Source organism: Acomys russatus, chromosome 1 (genome assembly GCF_903995435.1).
Source record: "Acomys russatus chromosome 1, mAcoRus1.1, whole genome shotgun sequence".
NCBI lineage: Eukaryota > Metazoa > Chordata > Mammalia > Rodentia > Muridae > Acomys > Acomys russatus.
Window position 1 is genome coordinate 64,590,475 of NC_067137.1, and position 17,019 is coordinate 64,607,493.

Genomic DNA, 17,019 nt, shown 5'->3' on the forward strand with positions numbered 1-17,019 from the left:
CAAAGTGCTTAGAGCACATGTGTCCTTCACCACTGAGTCAGAGTGTAGCAAAGTCAGGATCTACAGTCATAAACATACTATGGTACCCAATTAGGGTGCTTAGACCAAACAGGTCATCATTACCAAGCACTTTCTTTTAGGAATGAAGAGTCCAGTCCCCATCCTGGGGTAGATTTATCCAATACAAGTGACACCCAGAAATTTGTGATTTAATAAGTCTTTCTTCCATTTCTGATACATTCTAATGTCTGAAAGCCATCTCTGTAGGTGAAGGGATATAATATGTTTTTTTTTTTTAATAAAAACAGAATGGTTGGCTCAGCATGGAGCTTAATAAAACCATTTCTTTGATTTGTTGTGTGATTAGGTTTATACAATATCCTATCCTTCCCAAAATGAAAAATTCATGTAAAAATCTTCTAGTGTGGTTGGTTCCATTTTGAAAAAGAAATTCAAAAGAATTTAACTAGTCTTTCATTCAATCTGACCTCAAACGAACACTTTTATAGTCAATAAGCAGATTCTGTGAAGAAAAGTCCATTGGCTACATAAGTGTGCTCATCTGGAGGAACCCAATACAAAAGTTTCGCTTAACAAGATCTATGCCTTTCATGGGAGCAAACATGGGCTGGGACCTGTGGCTTAAGCACCAACTTATTTCCTATCAGCCCCATGAGATATGAGTTGGGCTGAGAGCAATAAATTAAAAGCAATGATTGAACCGTCCTGATAATCACAGGTAGACTTAAGTCATTTCCCTAAAAGTTAGCATGACGCCAACTCCTAAACCAAATCCACTGGCATGAGAAATTAAGCAACATCTTGTTATTTAGGGACAAACTAATGTGCCATGCTGAAAATAAACTGTTATTTAGAATTTAAGAGTAATTTCACCTTTCATTAGTCTATCGATGTGCAAATACTTCTTAGTAATTGGTGCCACAAAATTTAGCAAAGTTTATAGCTTTCTAAATTCTTTTTCAAGTAATGCATTCCTTACTGCCTGTCATCAAGTCTTTTAAAAAGCTAAAAATATTTCCTTTTCTTTTAACTAAATCTCATATATTTATAACTATATATTTATAAGGTTCTTAGAATTTAAGATAATAGCTGAAGCTATTCCAATGTATTACCTATTTAGGGTTAAGATGGAAAAAAAAACCCTCAGAAATCTTCATAGAGACATCCAAGTGATTTATTAAGTATAGTGTCTTAATTCTTTAGTTGCCCTCCTAGAAAATCAAGACTTGCCATATTGCTAGGTTTATGTTATTTTTCCTTTCTCTAACACTATTGTTTTGCTTCTCAATAGACCAAAGAACATATTAATAGCATGGCAAATTTACCAATAAGAGCCCAAATTCATTTCGGATTAGGAAGCAAAGATGGAAAATTGAATCACATATTTAACCCCCTAACACAATGTAACATCTTCCTTACGTTGTGTGGCAGGGCCACAGTATCAGTTCTTGGCTGTCTCTACCATGAACCGGGCCAGATTGTTGAATATCGCCATTTCAATAAACCTCCCATTTCCAAGGAAATCGCTTCTTTCACTTCTTCACTGTGTGGAAGATTTTATCCTATCTGTTTCTCGTTTTGCTTATTGTATGCCGATCTCTTTCTCCTAGTCCATTTTTCTTCTTTAGAAGAGCATCTGATCAAAATAAAGCAAAAATTAGGTGCAATCACGCTGTGTAGGCTTCCCTGTTCTACCTGTCACTGGCAGCTTCCAGTGGCAGAGAGCGAAAACCCAAAGTCAAACCACTTAACTAGGTAGAAATGGATATTTTCAACATACAAGCAAAAGGCTCGGTTGTACACTGGCAACAAGGATGGAGATGTAAATCTTTAGACATACATTGCATGTTTGTATTCAGGGCTTACAGTATCATTCAATTCTTTTCTATATCTCTATGTGTGCTGATATGTAGATTTGGATGGGGGGGCGGCATAAAGTGAGAAAGACTATAGCTTAGCAGTCGCTGGAGTCCTTCTGCTTGGGTAGATGCCAGCGCAACTTTCAAAATATTTCAAAACAGCTGCCAGCATGTAAAGCTTCTAACTGACAGAACAGAGTAATGGATCCGAATCACTAATGAGAAGATAAGCTTATATTTTGCTTAAGGTCCTTAATGAACATGGAGAGGAGCCGATCCGGTAAGGACTTTGTTTCTTGTACATGTGCGACCCAGCCTTCTGAAATAATATGTGTAAAGGATAACATACTGAGACAGTCCTAACATGTACCCCAAGGTAAGCTATTGTGCAAATCTTCTTGGAATATATATATATATATATATATATATATATATATATATATATATATATATATTGCCTGTTTTAGCTAACAATTTCTGGAGGGCAAGAGTCATCTGAATTCTTAATATGAGTAATTGACAGCCTGGTAATTTGAAGTTCAACGAACTCACTTACCTACTTTAATAGTATAGGACTTGATTGAAGAGGCCTCAGAGTGAGCAATATAAACACCAGACCGTTTCTTCTGGAATAAGATGGCCCCATGGGCTTCCAAGAAAAAAATTTCTCCAGGAAAGGAAAGGAAAACAGGGTCGCACATTTGCAGACCAACTATTATGGAAAACAACTAGTGACTAGCAAGCCGCTACTAGCCTCCCCTAGTCCTGGAATTGGGATTGAAACAATTAAAGAAGCGGTATTGTTTGTCAACAAATATACAATTCATTGTTGACTGCACAGAAAGCCATTAAAAGAAAAGCTGATTAAAAAAACTTTTTGGGGGTGGGCTACAGGGGTTTTTTCTTTCTCTTCTGTTGTGGAGACTGAGGCAGCATTAGGGGTATATAGCTAGAAGCATTGTACAGACAGCACTCCTGGTGGCCCCACCCCCAGATCTGAGCCACTCATTGGAAACCTCCTCTCTGGCTTACTTACCTACAGGTGGCTATGACAGCACCAGTGCCTTGATGGGCCAACTATGCAGACAAACGCTGTTTTAAAAGAAAGCCACTGCCTGCCTAGGAATTCAGTTTTACCCTCACTCCTCAGTCATTCACCGGGTTTCCTTTGCTTACAGCATTGCTGGCCTTAACTCAGACAGACATGCTTTAAAACATCCCTGTCCTCTCCAGAATGGGCACGAAGGCTCTCTTCAGTAGAAAGCCTGCACAGAGCCAAGGGCTATAGCATATCTGAGATCCTTTGGGAATCTAGTTCAGAGGACTACGAGGTAAGCAGGCTAGAGCCTTTGCGCTGAGTTTCTTCTGTGGGGGTCCTTAAAAGGCAGATTTCCACCGCTCATCCACCCCTGCACGCTCAACCCGGCTCTAAACTGTTAGTCTCTCGTACTTCGGCTTGAAAATGACCCGGAAGCGGGAAGTCAGGACCTTGCTTTGGTCTTCAACTAATTCGTGGACTCCCTCGCACAAGGCACAGATGCTCATTACGATTCTTTTTACGTGCAACATGTGGGGGACGAAGCAGTTTCATATCTCCTGGTATTATCTGCCGTCCAAAGCATTTTCTTTGAGAGGAAAATGGAAACGCAGCTGCGCTGTGGGCTTGGCCAGCAATAGCCAAGCCCACTTCCCCCCTACCCCCAGTCTCCTGTGACTGCTGGGCGCGGAGGCTCCTCCCAAAAGCCACTTGGGTTGGGGGATGCCCAGAGGTTGCCCTAGCAGGAGCAGGATGGGGCCTGGGGAAGGACTAGTCTTTGTCCAGTTCCCTAGTTTCTAGAATCATCAGAGTGGGAGAGACAGCACGGGTCTAATGCAGGGCGGGCATCTGGCTTCTGGATGGTGTGCAGGGGTGGGGGCGGGGTGTCTCATTGGGGAGCTTCTGTCAATCTAAGCCTTGGCAACTTCAAGCCACTGGGTCTTCTTGTCTTGCTGGGTCCTGGTGGCCGGCTGCTTCCCAGGCTCAAAGGGTTAAGCAGGTGCCCAGCTGGGAGAAGCGCGATTGGCCTTGGATCACGGCTGTGCTGAGGTCACAGTTAACTTGGGTTGGTTCGGTTGCCCAGCCCCTCAGCTGCAGTGCCCAGGAGTGTGCGGGATGGGAAGGAGAGCACCTGAAGGGGAAATTACTGCTATTACTACTGTAAAAAGTGAGCAGCGGAGCAGCTACTACTACTACTACCACTACCACTAGCAGCAGCAATAGCAGCTGCTGCAGCTACATCAGGAGCCGCCCCTGCCGCCACCACCGCAGCAGCAGCAGCAGCAGCAGCAGCAGCAGCAGCAGCAGCAGCAGCGGCTAAGCTAGGCAGGGCCTTTGAGTGCGGGACACTAGCAAAACCCGAGCCCTGAGTCCTTCAAGAGCTGAGTCTGTCTGCATCTTGCAACTCGGTCCCTGTCCACTAACCAGAAGACAGGGAAGAAAGTGGGCAACCCGGGTCCTGGGCAAGGGGGTGGGGGAACAACTAATTCCCTCCCCCCCAACACACACACACACACACACACACACACACACACACACACAGAGAGAGAGAGAGAGAGAGAGAGAGAGAGAGAGAGAGAGAGAGAGAGAGAGAGAGAGAGAGAGCTCAGTGAAACCCAGTGCAAGTCTCACTAAAAAGACGCACCCAAACTACAAGGATCCCTCCTCACCCCCTAATGAAAGGCGGGTGTAATAATGCGAAGTAACTGGAAGGCGCGAGGAAATACATGCACGTGTTTTCCCTTTTTGTTTCCTTGGTGGCTGGAATTCGCGGAGTTCGTCTCAATTGTGGCTACTAATTTATTCGTTTCCCCAGTCAAAGGGGGCGTTAAGAGGTGGATCACTAGTGCAAACTCGGTCCAGCTGGACCGACAGACCTCACCTCACAAGTTTTCCAAGACCAACTCTTCCATTCACCAGGAGCGGGAAGAGCCCTTTCTTTTAAGCTGCCCAAACTCTCCATTGTACAAAAGCGCCTCCCCCACCCCCTCCGCTTTTGCAAACCATCTCTCCTAGATAACTATCAAGTTCTCCCGAGACCAACTTGCGCTTGGTCACACTCGCGCTGCTTAATGTGGAGAATAGTGTCAACGAGGGGTCCGGGCTGAAAGCAGAGGCTCTGGAGCCCCATTCCTACAACCGCGGGCTGGGATCCCGGTTCCGGCAGCCGCGAAAGGTTGGAGCCTGCCTGGATGTGGTTATTTCTCCAGAGAAACGAAGAGAAAGAGCGCACCACACAGTCTTGCACTTTGGATCGGAAGTGCGCCGTGTGTGTGTGTGTGTGTGTGTGTGTGTGTGTGTGTGTGTGTGTGTGTGTGTGTGTGTGTGTGTGTGTACAGAAGAGGAAGGGAAAGAAACGTACCCTCTACTGCCCGTTATTCCCTTGCACCGGCCAAGTCCTCGCCAAGCCTCCGGGTGCATCCTTCCTCCTCCACCCCCTCCCCTTCTTCCCTCAGCTGGGCTCGCGCGGCGCTGCTGGAGCAGCCAGTGAGAGCAACATCCTGGAAAGAGGGGGGAGCAACAGTGCCCCCCAAAAGGGAGAAAAGGCCCCACCCTGACACGTTTGCTGTTTGCAAGTCCCTCGCACACACCCCCCACCTCCTCCTCGCCCCCTCCACCTCAGCCCGCTGCGCGCACATCAAAGCGCCTCTCCGCCGCGCACAGTGGCCGCGGCTCACTAATGGGATTGCAGGCTGGTGCCTGGCTCCGCTGCTGCCGCCGCCGCCGCTCGCGCCCGTGCTGCCGCCGCCGCCGCCTGAACCGGAGCTCGAGCCCCCGCCAGCCCGAGCCCAGAGCAGCTGCGCCTGGAACTCCAAGCCGCGGCGATGATCCGAATCTTTCCGGATTTCAGCGTGCAGGTGACGGCCGCGGCGGCCGGCGGGGCAGCCGCTGGGGTACCGGCCGGTGCGGGCATGGGGAGGGCCGGCGCAGCGGCCAACGGCACCCCGCAGAACGTCCAGGGCATCACCTCCTACCAGCAGCGGTGAGTAGTCCCGCCGGAGCTGGGATACTACCCCCAAACCCGGGTACTGGGGTGGGACTCACTTTGCTCTTGTTTTGTGCCTTATCGACAGGGCTTACTTTGCCTGATCCTATGCTATAGAAGGGGAGTGAGGGGGGCGACACACAATCCGAATTGAAAAGCACTCTAGTACACTGGCGAAGTGAAGTCATCTTTTGCCCTCTGCCAGGCCCCGAACGCAGAGCCTCAGCCGGGAGTAGCCAGAGAGTTCCAGTGAAGTCTGAGACGCAGCACGAGATGCTTTTGCAAAGTTTGGGCTTCCTGTCCCCTTCCAACAAAATGTTTTCAATGCCTGTGCAGGCGCGAATCCGCGCTGATGGCCAGCCAGGGGAGCAATTGATCATTGGAGGCTGACTGATCATTTGTATCCAAACAGGATAGAAACGATTTTCATGTGCAGCGATAGACTTGCAATTCTACCTAAGAGTGTGATCATGTCACCTGTTACTACAGGGAAACAGAACGTGAAATCCAAATCTCATAGGCTCTGTTAAGTATTTACCTTAAACGCATTATAATGCAAATAGATGAGATCCAGAGATAAAAGTTAGGAAGCAAATTTTACAAAAGTTAGGCTTGGTGATGAGAAGGAAGTTTTAATGTAGTGTTTGTTGCATTTTTCTAAAGATACTCTCTAGATTCAAATAATTGCCATGAAAACACTGAACAGCCTTTGATGTTAGGAAATAAAGGGAGCTTTGCCACCAACAGCTCTCTAACTCTAAAGTTTTTACTTAAGCATAACTTTCGATGTTCCAAGATTGTATTGAAAAAATGTGATCCATAAAAAACGCTATGAGAAAAACTAACAATGTAATCAAAAAGGTAAACTCTCCTTTCATGGGGCTCAATTTTATGGTAGATGGAAGAGAAAAAAAAAAAAGCACATGAGAGTGTAAAATTAAATATTTGTGTTTCCCAGATTGTACACGATTAAACATCTGAGAGATCTGCCAATGGCATTTAACTTAAAATATATACAATGCATAATGCAAACCCCCATTTTACCTCATATTTGAAACTTCATTGATCTGAAAACCTTTGGTTTGAAACAACAGTATTTAAACTGCAAAGGTTACAGTAATCTGTCATTGCTGTGTTTTGTGCCTTCTAACCAATGGCCCAGTGACCAGATTTTGCCTAATACAGTATTTTCCAAGTTCATGTAATTGCAAATATTCTGTAGAAGACTTCAGTACATGCTTTGCTTATTGCCAAAAGTTTTTAAAGAGAAGTCATGAAAATAACTCAAAAGGGGACTAATCCTTGTCAAAGAGATTTTTTTTTTTGCTTAAATTATTTTAGCCTTGTTTCACTCAAGTGACTACAAGAACCTTTAATAAAAAAGATATTGGCATCTTACAAATACTGAACACCAGTAAAGAATTCAAATATTCCTTTTTGGTTCAGGTATGTTTTCTCTCTTTATAGAGAATTTAAATGACAAGAGAATCTGTCGGTCACTTTAACTAGGAAGTGTAGGCAATAGTAACAATAGTGTGGTGTGAAGAACAGATTCAAGGGTCAGAAATGTCACATGGCCTTTGGACAATTCCAGGGACCTCCAGGAACTTGAGCTGACCTATAAGATGTAAATTGGGCATAAGGGGCTGTCATGACTCTCTGGCTTTTAGTTTAGCTTTTTCCCCCCTCAGCATTGTTGTTTAGAAAAAGATGATCTTGGGGTTCATTTTCCTTCAAGACAGGAGCATCCAGGGTCAGTCCACCTAAGCCCCGCCTCAATACTTCCCTTTGATTCTTCCAGTTGGGATTCAGACCACTTGTTACACCTCAGTCTCACTGCTTTTCTAAGGATAGGGCTTTAAAAAAAAAAAAAAAAGAAAAATCTTAACTCTCTCCTTTGGAGTGCTTTTTTCCTGCCTCCGATTTCAGTGTTCTCTTATACTGACAGAGGTACGATGATGGTAGTAAAAATGAAGTTTTACTTGGTTTTGTTATTCAGATCTCATGACACCTGTTACTGCCTTTAATTTTAGTTAATTTGGGGGCAGAAGAATTGGGCAAGGAGATTATTGGCAGGTGTTAGAGATAAGGTCTAAGCCAGGCATCTCCTTTCACAGGTCACTATCACTGGCTCAGGCTCTGAGGGGCAGACTTTTTTTTTTGTTTGTTTCTTTTTTTCTGGAGACTAGGACATTTTGCTAACGTGAACTGTGAGATATCATAAAAAAATTTTTTTAAGGTAATTTTGGGGAGTTTGATGAGGGGGTGGTTGTGACAGGAGTGAGTTTTCAAGTAGTGGCCTGCCTGTTATAGGAACACAACCTCTCTTACTTGCCACCTCTGGGTAGAACTGCTCTAGACTGTCTCTCCTGAAACCAGAACTTCCAACTAGCTAGCTCTCCCTCCTCTTTGCTAGGCTGCATTTGTCTGGCAGGCAACACGCATTGCTTCAATTTATTTCCCCACCACTCTATTTCTCCTACCTGTAGAGTGTACTAACTCCAAAGAGTACTCGATATCACGAAGATGTCTCATCTCTACCACCACACACAATTATGCATCCAGTGGAGGTTCAGAATCCCCTCCCTACTTTACCGAAAGGGTCGCACACAAGGCAACACCTATTAAGTACCACCCCCTGCCCCAAGTGCCCCAACTGTAAAGCAGGAAGCAAAGCTCCACTCAAGAATGATGCTTCCCACCAGACTCTTTCGTTTGTTCAGCATGGAGCTGTCTTTGGTGTCTGTCTTGCCTGCTTAATACAGGACTGGCCCTAGTCTGCAAAAAGAGCTGTCCCCATTCTGCAGAGAGGCATAGTGAACAAATGCTCTGCCCGGGCTCTCTGCAGAATTCCATCTGCCTCTGCACTGAGTCGCCATTTCTCTAGGCCTCGCTGGTTGGGCAGTTTAATGGGGACATGACTGGACTAGATTCCAGAGGTCAGCAATGCAGCCCCAGGCACCAGGAACCTGGCGCTCCAAAGGAACTTCTATGTAACTGCGTCTCTACGCCAGTGAACCCTGGGGTCTGCATATCTGCACGCACGTGAAAAATGCAGATGTTCTGGCTCTGGCTCCTGGCTGAGGGCGCCAGAGTCACAAGGTGCAGGTCCGGTTTCCCGTGCTCAGAGGCACAGGGCTGTTGGACCTGCTGGCCTGGGTCAGCTCAAGACGCAACACCTCATACTTTTATTTCCACTGCCCCCGAAGACAATCCGGCTCACTCTCCAGGCATTCTGATCCCCACTCTTTTTTTCTACAGGCTGAAATACTCTAGAGAAGGGAAGTGTTTGAAACTGCAACTGAGTGGCGTTGTTGCGCCAGCAGCCACGCTTCCCAGTCCCCAAATGAGAGAGGGGGAGGGAAGAGAGAAGGGGGGAGAGGGAGGGGGCAGGGGGAGAGAGAGAGAGAGAGAGAGAGAGAGAGAGAGAGAGAGAGAGAGAGAGAGAGAGAGAGAGAGAGAAAAGAAAGAGCGGGGGGGGGGGGGGGAAGAGGGGGAAGGGGGTGTGTATCAGCTTGCAGGAGAAGAGCAAGCTCTAGAGCAAAGCAACTGGAAAATGCCCAGAAATACTTTCCCAGTGGTCAAGCTGGGAACCCCCTGCGTGTCCTCCCCCTCCAGGTCCCTCTACTTTTAGGCCTCGCCGCCCCCTGCCGGGAGGGTGTGCTCCCCACCTGCCCGCCCGCCGACCCCAGTGGCTGCGGCGGGGGCGCCAGCGGCCGCGCGCCGGTCGGAGCACCGGGAGGCCCTGGCCGGGTTGCCCGCGGGACCGCGCGGCCGCCTCCCCCGCCGCCCGCCCCTCCTCCGCCGCCGCCCGCGCTGGCCGCCTGTCTCCGCGCCGGGCATGTCTCGGGAGCCCGGGCGGCCCGGGCCGCGGGCGCTGTGCAGCGCATGGACGGCGGCGGCCGGCGAGCAGGGGGAGGATCAGGCACCGGCAGCCGAAGAGGCAGCGACCTGCGGCGGGGAGCACTACGGGCGCGAGGGGACGTCCGGCCGCTGGCGACGCTCGGGCCCCACTACTTTCCCGTAGCCTCCCAGCCTCAGCAGCGCGGCCGCCGCCGCCGCCACGGCCACGGCCACCGCCACGGCCGCCGCCCGCCGGGCCCCGAGCGCCGAGCACGCCCGCACTCTCTCCCTCCAGCCCACGCACACGCACACCCCCGCCCTCCCCACGCCCCCCGCCCCGGGAGGGGGGAGCGAGGCAAAAAGTAAGAGAGGAAAAAAAAATTGCAGGAAGATGGCGCCCACCAAGCCCAGCTTTCAGCAGGATCCTTCCAGGCGAGAACGGTAACACTTTTCTGTTTATTGAACCTGCCGCCCGGGCCCTGCTCCCGCCGCCGCCGGGGGTGGCGAGCTCGCTCCCTCCGCAGCCCGCTTCGGGGGCCGGGCCCGCGGTCCCGGGGGCGGGGGTCTGCGCTGCCCGGTCCCAGCGCATTGTCCGCCCGCGGCGGCTGCGGCAGCGAGCGGGCTCTGGTGGCGGCGGGCGGCGAGCAGTCGCACCTCCTGAGCTCGGCGAATGGAGTGACTTGCTGGTGGAAAAAAAAAAAAAAAAAAGGAGGAAAAAAAAAAAAAGCAGAAGAAAGAGAGAAAAAAAAGATTAAAAAAAAAAAGAGAGAGACAAACAACCCCCAAAGAGAAGGCGCTGTGTGTGCCGGGAGCCTAGGGAGGGAGGGTGGGGGCCCGGGATCCCCTGGCCGGCGCTGGCCCCGCTGCAGCTGCTCTCGAGGAAGGGAATGAGCTGGGGAGGGGGAGGGGAGGGGGGAGGTGGCCGGGGCGGGAGCGGAGCGCAGGGCTGGAGGGGCCGTCTCCGAGTGCAGCAAGGCCAGGCGGGCGCAGCCAGGCGCGCCGCCTCCCGCTGCCTCTGCCCAAAGCCAGGCAACTTGTGGGTCTCCGGCTCTGCCCTTCACTCTCGCCCCCCCTTTCTCTCCACTCCCTCTCTAGGAAAAAAAGAAAAAAAAAAGAAAAAAAATTAAGAGAGGAAAAAAAAGGAAGAAACCCCTTAAGTCTAAATGAGCAAACAAACAGCAAGATCCAAAATGTGTCAGTGGTCTGAGCATCTCTACTCCGTTAGTTACTGTTTGGGGATCTGTGTTTGAAAAAGTTCCTGGTGAGAATTGCATATCCAGGCAAGGGGCTCAGTGGAGCATATCTGTCTGAAGTTAGTTAAACTTCTAGAGCCAAAGGGAAAGGGAGTTTGTGTTCAAAACATCCCTAAACATCCTACGTGAACAGCATTGTTAGGATTCAGAGTGACTGAACCCCGCCCCCCAGCTCCAAAGTGCTTCCCTCCCCGCTGCCCATCCAGCCTACTTTGTTTAGAAGCCTATTTGCTATTAATTGACAGCGTTAATGACATTAATTGCGTATAGCATATCGGTTTGAGCAAAGTGAATATCTCTTTCTGTTTCCAAGAGGAAAGGCTCAGTAGGAAGTATGAAATGTTACTACTCATTGATTCAAGAAGAAAACAAATACAGTCAGAGTTCTGCATACCCCCCTTTCCCCCCACCCCATCCCAGCAAGCAGCTACTTTCCTCACAGGCTTAGGAGAACTTGAAAGGAAGCCTAGGGAAGTGCTTAGATGCAAGCAAGACTCAGTTATCACATGGATAGTTTTATTTTTGATGCAACACAGATTTGATATATCAAGCGAAGATGGGGAGATACTCAGACAATTGTTCTTTTAAAAATCTACCGTTTGGGTAGTTTGTTGTTGTTGTTGTTGTGCTTGTGTGGTTCTTGGTACGGATTACCTCCATTTTAAAAAGGGCAGCAGAATGATCAAGAGTAAGGAACCAGCCTTAAAAAGTAGAAGCATGGTCCACCCATTCTAAAGTCTTAGATGATTCTGTGAAAAGCACGTGCTGGGGGAGCCATATGTCTTTAGTTTTAAAAGATGTTAAATACTGTGAACTTTACTGTTCAAACTAGAAAATCAGACTTGTCTGATGATAGGTGAAAATGAACATCTCCTTCTTAATATTTGTGTATCATGCAGAATCTACTTCTTAAACGATTTACTCCTGTGCATAGAGACATCTATTATAAGATCATTGTGCATAGCTTAAGATGATGCTTTTTTTTAAGAAGGTGATAAATACTTTGGGATCAGTTTACAGTTGATCCCATCCCTCCTTCCCTCCTCTATTCCACTTTTCTCCCCCAACCCCTTTCCCCTCTCCTTCTTCTTTCCCTCCCTCCCTTCCTCTCCTCTCAGCTACTCTCTTCCCCTTTCTGCTGGTAGTAAATACATTTACTGGGATGGCCCCAGTAATCTCTCTAGCAGAGTCCTATTTGTGTGCCATTTTGGGAATTTCTCTGAGATAGGAATCTTGAAGATAGAATTAATTTCTAGGGGAAACTTCATAGCCTGTGCATGAGTGCGTTCTTTATCACCTGTCTCCATTTGGCATTCGAAGAAGGTAAATCAAAGTGTGCGATTTGTTATTCTGCTCCACTTGAGAGCTGAACTAAATAACACTTGGTCTGAAATTCTGATTGAAGTTGTAGGAGGATATACTGTATTTAATTTAATGCCCTTTAATAGCATCTTCTTGTTCAGCTTGGATGCTGTCATTTTAAAGGTTGGATCTAAGAAACTTTAACCTATAGGGAGAGGGGAGGAGACAGAGGGGACATTTTAGAAGAGAGGAAGGAAGGAGTTTGAAACAGTAATAGCCACAGACTTGACCAAACAGTTGTTTTATGCCCCAAGGACTCACTCTATTATTAGGGTGATTTTAAATGCTCTTAACATTTTTATGTGTAAAAGTCACATGTATAGGTTGTTTCATATGTAATGAGAAGTCAGGCAGTTTGTTTAAAAGGAAGTTATTTTTCATAGAATCTTCTTTCAACTAAGTCAGTCATTCCACCCTGGTTTGTACTTTGCGCTGGCCACTGGTGTTTCACTGCAGTGGCAGCTGAACACAAATACACTGGTGAATGAATGGAGTGCCACCCCCTCCCCCATGGACATGTTTTAAGGTTTTTGTTGTTGTTGTTGTTGTTGTTATGTTTATTTAAAGAATAGTTCCCAACTTACTGATTCCACATAGCTGTTTATGGGCATTCTCCTGCTTTTTAGATACACCCACAATCAAAACTAAGGAGAAGGTGTCGTTTGTATTTATCACGTGTGTGCCACACATAGAATAGCGTGCAAAGATTGTGCCTTTAGATCACATGCAGAGAAGCTTGTGGTTGATAATGCCTTTAATGGCAGTTTAGCAGCCCTTGAAGGTCTCCGAATCATACATACAGAGAGTGTGGCTCTAGAGCTTGAAAGAATAAGTTGAAAACCTTGTGTATGTACACTTGTTTGATTTTCTTTAAACTCTAATAGGCTGCAAATTATATAGCACTGCCGCAGAGCTGTTCCGCTCTATGGACCTATAACCAGGAAAATTAGAGAGAAGTGTCAAGCATGTGCTGTGCCCATGCTGGTTCGCAAGGCATTAAAAGGTGGAGGTGGTGCCCAGCACTTTTCTTAAGGTATTCCTACAGCGCTAGCTTAAACAGTGATAAATGATGATATGCGTTGTCTAACACTTGCTTATATATATATATAAATAGCTCCATGAGATTGCTTAAATGATAATCGGAAATATGAAATAGGATGGCCTTCATATTACAAGGCCAAGGGTCTACAAATGGAAAAACTGAAATAATGAAATATTTCCAAGGCAACAGGCTGTCAACAAGCACTGTAATGCATGGGCATATCGTAGCTCCGCCAGAGAGGATATTAGATGGCTGGGCTCCAGAGTCAGGAGTTAGAGTGACCTGCGCTACACAGGACCCTCCCACATTGCAGCATCCTTTTTGATTCCCAGTTTATGATTTATGAATGGAGAGACAGAAAGATACTGCAAATGTCTGATGTGCAATTCACTAGATTTGATTTTATATGATGAGTTAACTGGAATTCAATCTCAATGCTTTTTTAAAAATAAAAAAAAGTACATGAGTTATCTTCTCAATTTATGATATTTTTGTGAGTAAAGTTTTAGCGTGTGTGTATACATACTATAATGTGTAATGTTTGGGAATAAACACACATGATGGTCCATTTTCATGATAAAAAAAAAATGCCTTAGGTAGGCTTAGGCTTACAAGCTGCAGATAAGCGAGCCGTCGTGAGCCAGTGCCCTAACAGCCAGTACTTGCTTGTAGAAGCCTCCTAGCTACTTCCATTCACACTGGAGATTGAGCTCAGAGTGGAAAATTACTAGCAGCCAAACTTGCCGAATGGCTTGTTGATGTGACAAAGTTCATGCATCTGGAAGGTCCCTAAGCAAACAGGATATTGGAGGAAGGATGAGCCATCAGGGAAGTCTTTGTTGAGAAATGTAGACCTGAGTCGGGAAGCGAGAAAAAGGGGTATCATAAGGAAATAATGACAGTTAGTTAGGTCATAAGGAAATAATGACAGTTAGTTAGGTGGTTCTCAGAAAGATGCTAGACCTCATACTAGTCAGCCAATGGGGAGCCAGGGGAGGGGCCTTTATGGTAGGGGATGAAATGCTTGCTGTAGCCCTGGCTATGCCTGCTCACCAGGCACCTGATCTTGCAAGACCTTCATTGGAAGTTTAACCCCACCCCACTGGCAAGTCTCCAAGTCCATGCTTGTGTGGGCAAGGGTGATTGTTCCCCCACACTCTATGTACTATGACTTATTTTTTGAGTAGAAGTTATACATAATTAACAGCTTTCTTGGTCATAAATCAGAATTACATTACCCTTTAAATATAGCCCACAAATAGGACAGCTTGATAGGTTTGGTAATATGAGTTTTGATCTCCCCTTGCAATCCTTCACAGCAGCTGTCTATAGGAAAGTGGTTTTTATGGGAGTGCTGAAATTTCAATGACCCCTTTTTGATTCCCCACCCAAGATCTCAGACTGAGACCCACTGGCGTGCTACAGTTTCATTTGTCTACATCAGAATCTGCTGCCCGGAGCCCCCTGCTTTGTTGTGAGGTTTGAGATGACCAGAGGCTTGTGTGTGTGTGTGTGTGTGTGTGTGTGTGTGTGTGTGTGTGTGTGCGCGTGCGCGCGCGCGCCTCCACATGCTGAAAAGCAACCCTGAGGGGGATGTAGAGAAGCGCATGTGAAATGGTGGTGTATAACATTGCGGAGCTTCATGTGTGGGAGTTAGCTATGGAAATAACGCCCAGAATTCCTGACTCACTCCTAGCAATGCTTTCCCTCCTAAGCACCCTGAAGGGCTCTAATGTTAATAGTGACCCTCCCCCCATTGCAAACCTTACTACACTTTTGCTTTTCTGTAAGTGCTGTGACCCCTTCCTGTACAGATTACTGCTAAATTTAAGGGACACTAAGCACACAGGATATAATGGCCAGTCACCCACTCCTTTCTCACATGGCCACTTTCCCCCTAAATCGTAACATTTAATTATTTTGATTGGTTTTGGAAAGTTCTGTATTGCATTTGGCTTAGAATGTAAGTCCTGGTGTTTTATACACATGCCTGCGTGTATAAAAATATATGATGAACATTTTAATAGATTAGTTGAATAAATGTTACTATCTGACTTTTAAATATCCCCATGGCCGCATGCACTGCAATTTTAAATCTACAATTAGGTAAGAACTTCTACATTCATAAGAAAATTCAGTTGTTTGCATTAATGATGTTAGCATGGCCACGGTAAATAGTGGCCTTTTTCTTTCTTCTCATTGGGCAGGGTAATAAAGCAACTGTAACCAAATGGTATTTTTACTGCACTGGGCCTCATTAGCGTGAACAGGATGTTTGTCCTATCAAGTTTGATAGAACCTTACATAGTTAGAATAATCTGTAGTAATGTTGGTAATAGTGCAGTACAGGGCATGAACAGGGCATGACTTTCTAAGATCGGGGTGACTGCTGCTGTCTCCGCGATGCTGGGGCCAGGACATGCTGAGGAGCACTTGGGCTTGTTGTCTGTATATATTTGTAAGGCACAGTGTCTTGAAAACTTAAGTGGAATACGGTGGATTCTTGCATACAAGATCATGAAGAATAAGAAAATCCCATGTGACCATGGACCCCTGGGCTCCTGACCCCACACGGCAAGTGTTGGTTGCTTCTTTCACCGTCTTTACTCACTGAGCCTTGGTAAATGACACATCCTTCAAGAGCAGTCACTTTGGATAGAAAAGTTGCACCTGTTTTAACTGTGTGAAACATTAGAGTCAGAAGCCATTCTTTCTAAGAGCAAGTAGTGCAGAATTCAGAGAGAAAAGGCCTTCTGGATTTTTAATTTCACATTTCCTTCTCAGGTTAGTTGAGTATTCTGGGAGAGTAAGCATCCACTTTTTAAAATACTATAATTGATGACTATGAAATGTTCATAGGGAAGATAAGAAGACACATAAATATAAGTGTGGCTATAGCAGTTTTCAGCAGAAGTTGTTTTGAGGATTTCGAGCTCGGTTCCACACAACAGAAGTGAATGTCACTGGACACTGTCCTTATCCAGGCCCTGCTCTGCATACGTCACAGCGCCCTTTTCTTTGGTTTCCTTATCATCCTGTTTAGGAACACACAGGGAATAGCAGCTTCCTTTTCCCATGAAAGGTGGTAGAAATGGAGATTGAATTTGGGTTTGACTGTGATGTAGACCTGGGCAGCATGCTGTAGAAATGTCATGTCGCAGCACTGCGAGGAGGCCTGTTGTGGCTTTGGACCTTCCAAAGATGGGGCTTTCTGAGCCAATAGGAAAACACCCATGTGGCAAAATGGATGATTGTGCTGTGTCCTGAACCTTCATCAGGTGTTTGGAATGCAGTCAAAATGCAGTGTGTATAGAGTTAGTGGGAGGAACAGTCAGTATTTCAAATGTCCCTTCCTTGCCCATGAGCATTCTAGTCCTTTTGTAGGCAAAGTCCACAGCAGCACACACGTCAGCCACAATTTTAACCAACTCATCTCACAGGAATCAGCTTCTGGTAGACAAATGTCCCATGGGTCAGACAGAGTCTCTGTCACAGTGCATCTCAGTTTGTCTCAAGAATTAAATAGATGTGGGTTTATTTTGGTAGAAACGATCTCACAGAGCTTTCTGAATAACATGGGTCACAGCTAACTGTGTTTGGGGGGCATTATCATTTGC

At 46.5% G+C, this 17,019-nt stretch overlaps 1 protein-coding gene across 13 annotated transcripts in view; it reads left to right on the plus strand.

The window, feature by feature from the left end:
* The first annotated feature begins 5,676 nt into the window (after positions 1-5,676).
* Positions 5,677-17,019, plus strand: part of Npas3 (neuronal PAS domain protein 3) — an 845,822-nt gene continuing 834,479 nt past the window's right edge. For 11 of the 13 annotated variants that reach the window (XM_051146005.1, XM_051146022.1, XM_051146014.1 and 8 more), the window contains exon 1: positions 5,677-5,899. In XM_051146005.1, the coding sequence (XP_051001962.1) occupies positions 5,742-5,899 (158 nt within the window). In that variant the 5' untranslated portion in view covers positions 5,677-5,741. Of the gene's footprint in view, positions 5,900-10,011; positions 10,187-17,019 lie in introns of those variants that run through there. The other 2 variants (XM_051146080.1, XM_051146105.1) reach the window with 1 other exon arrangement.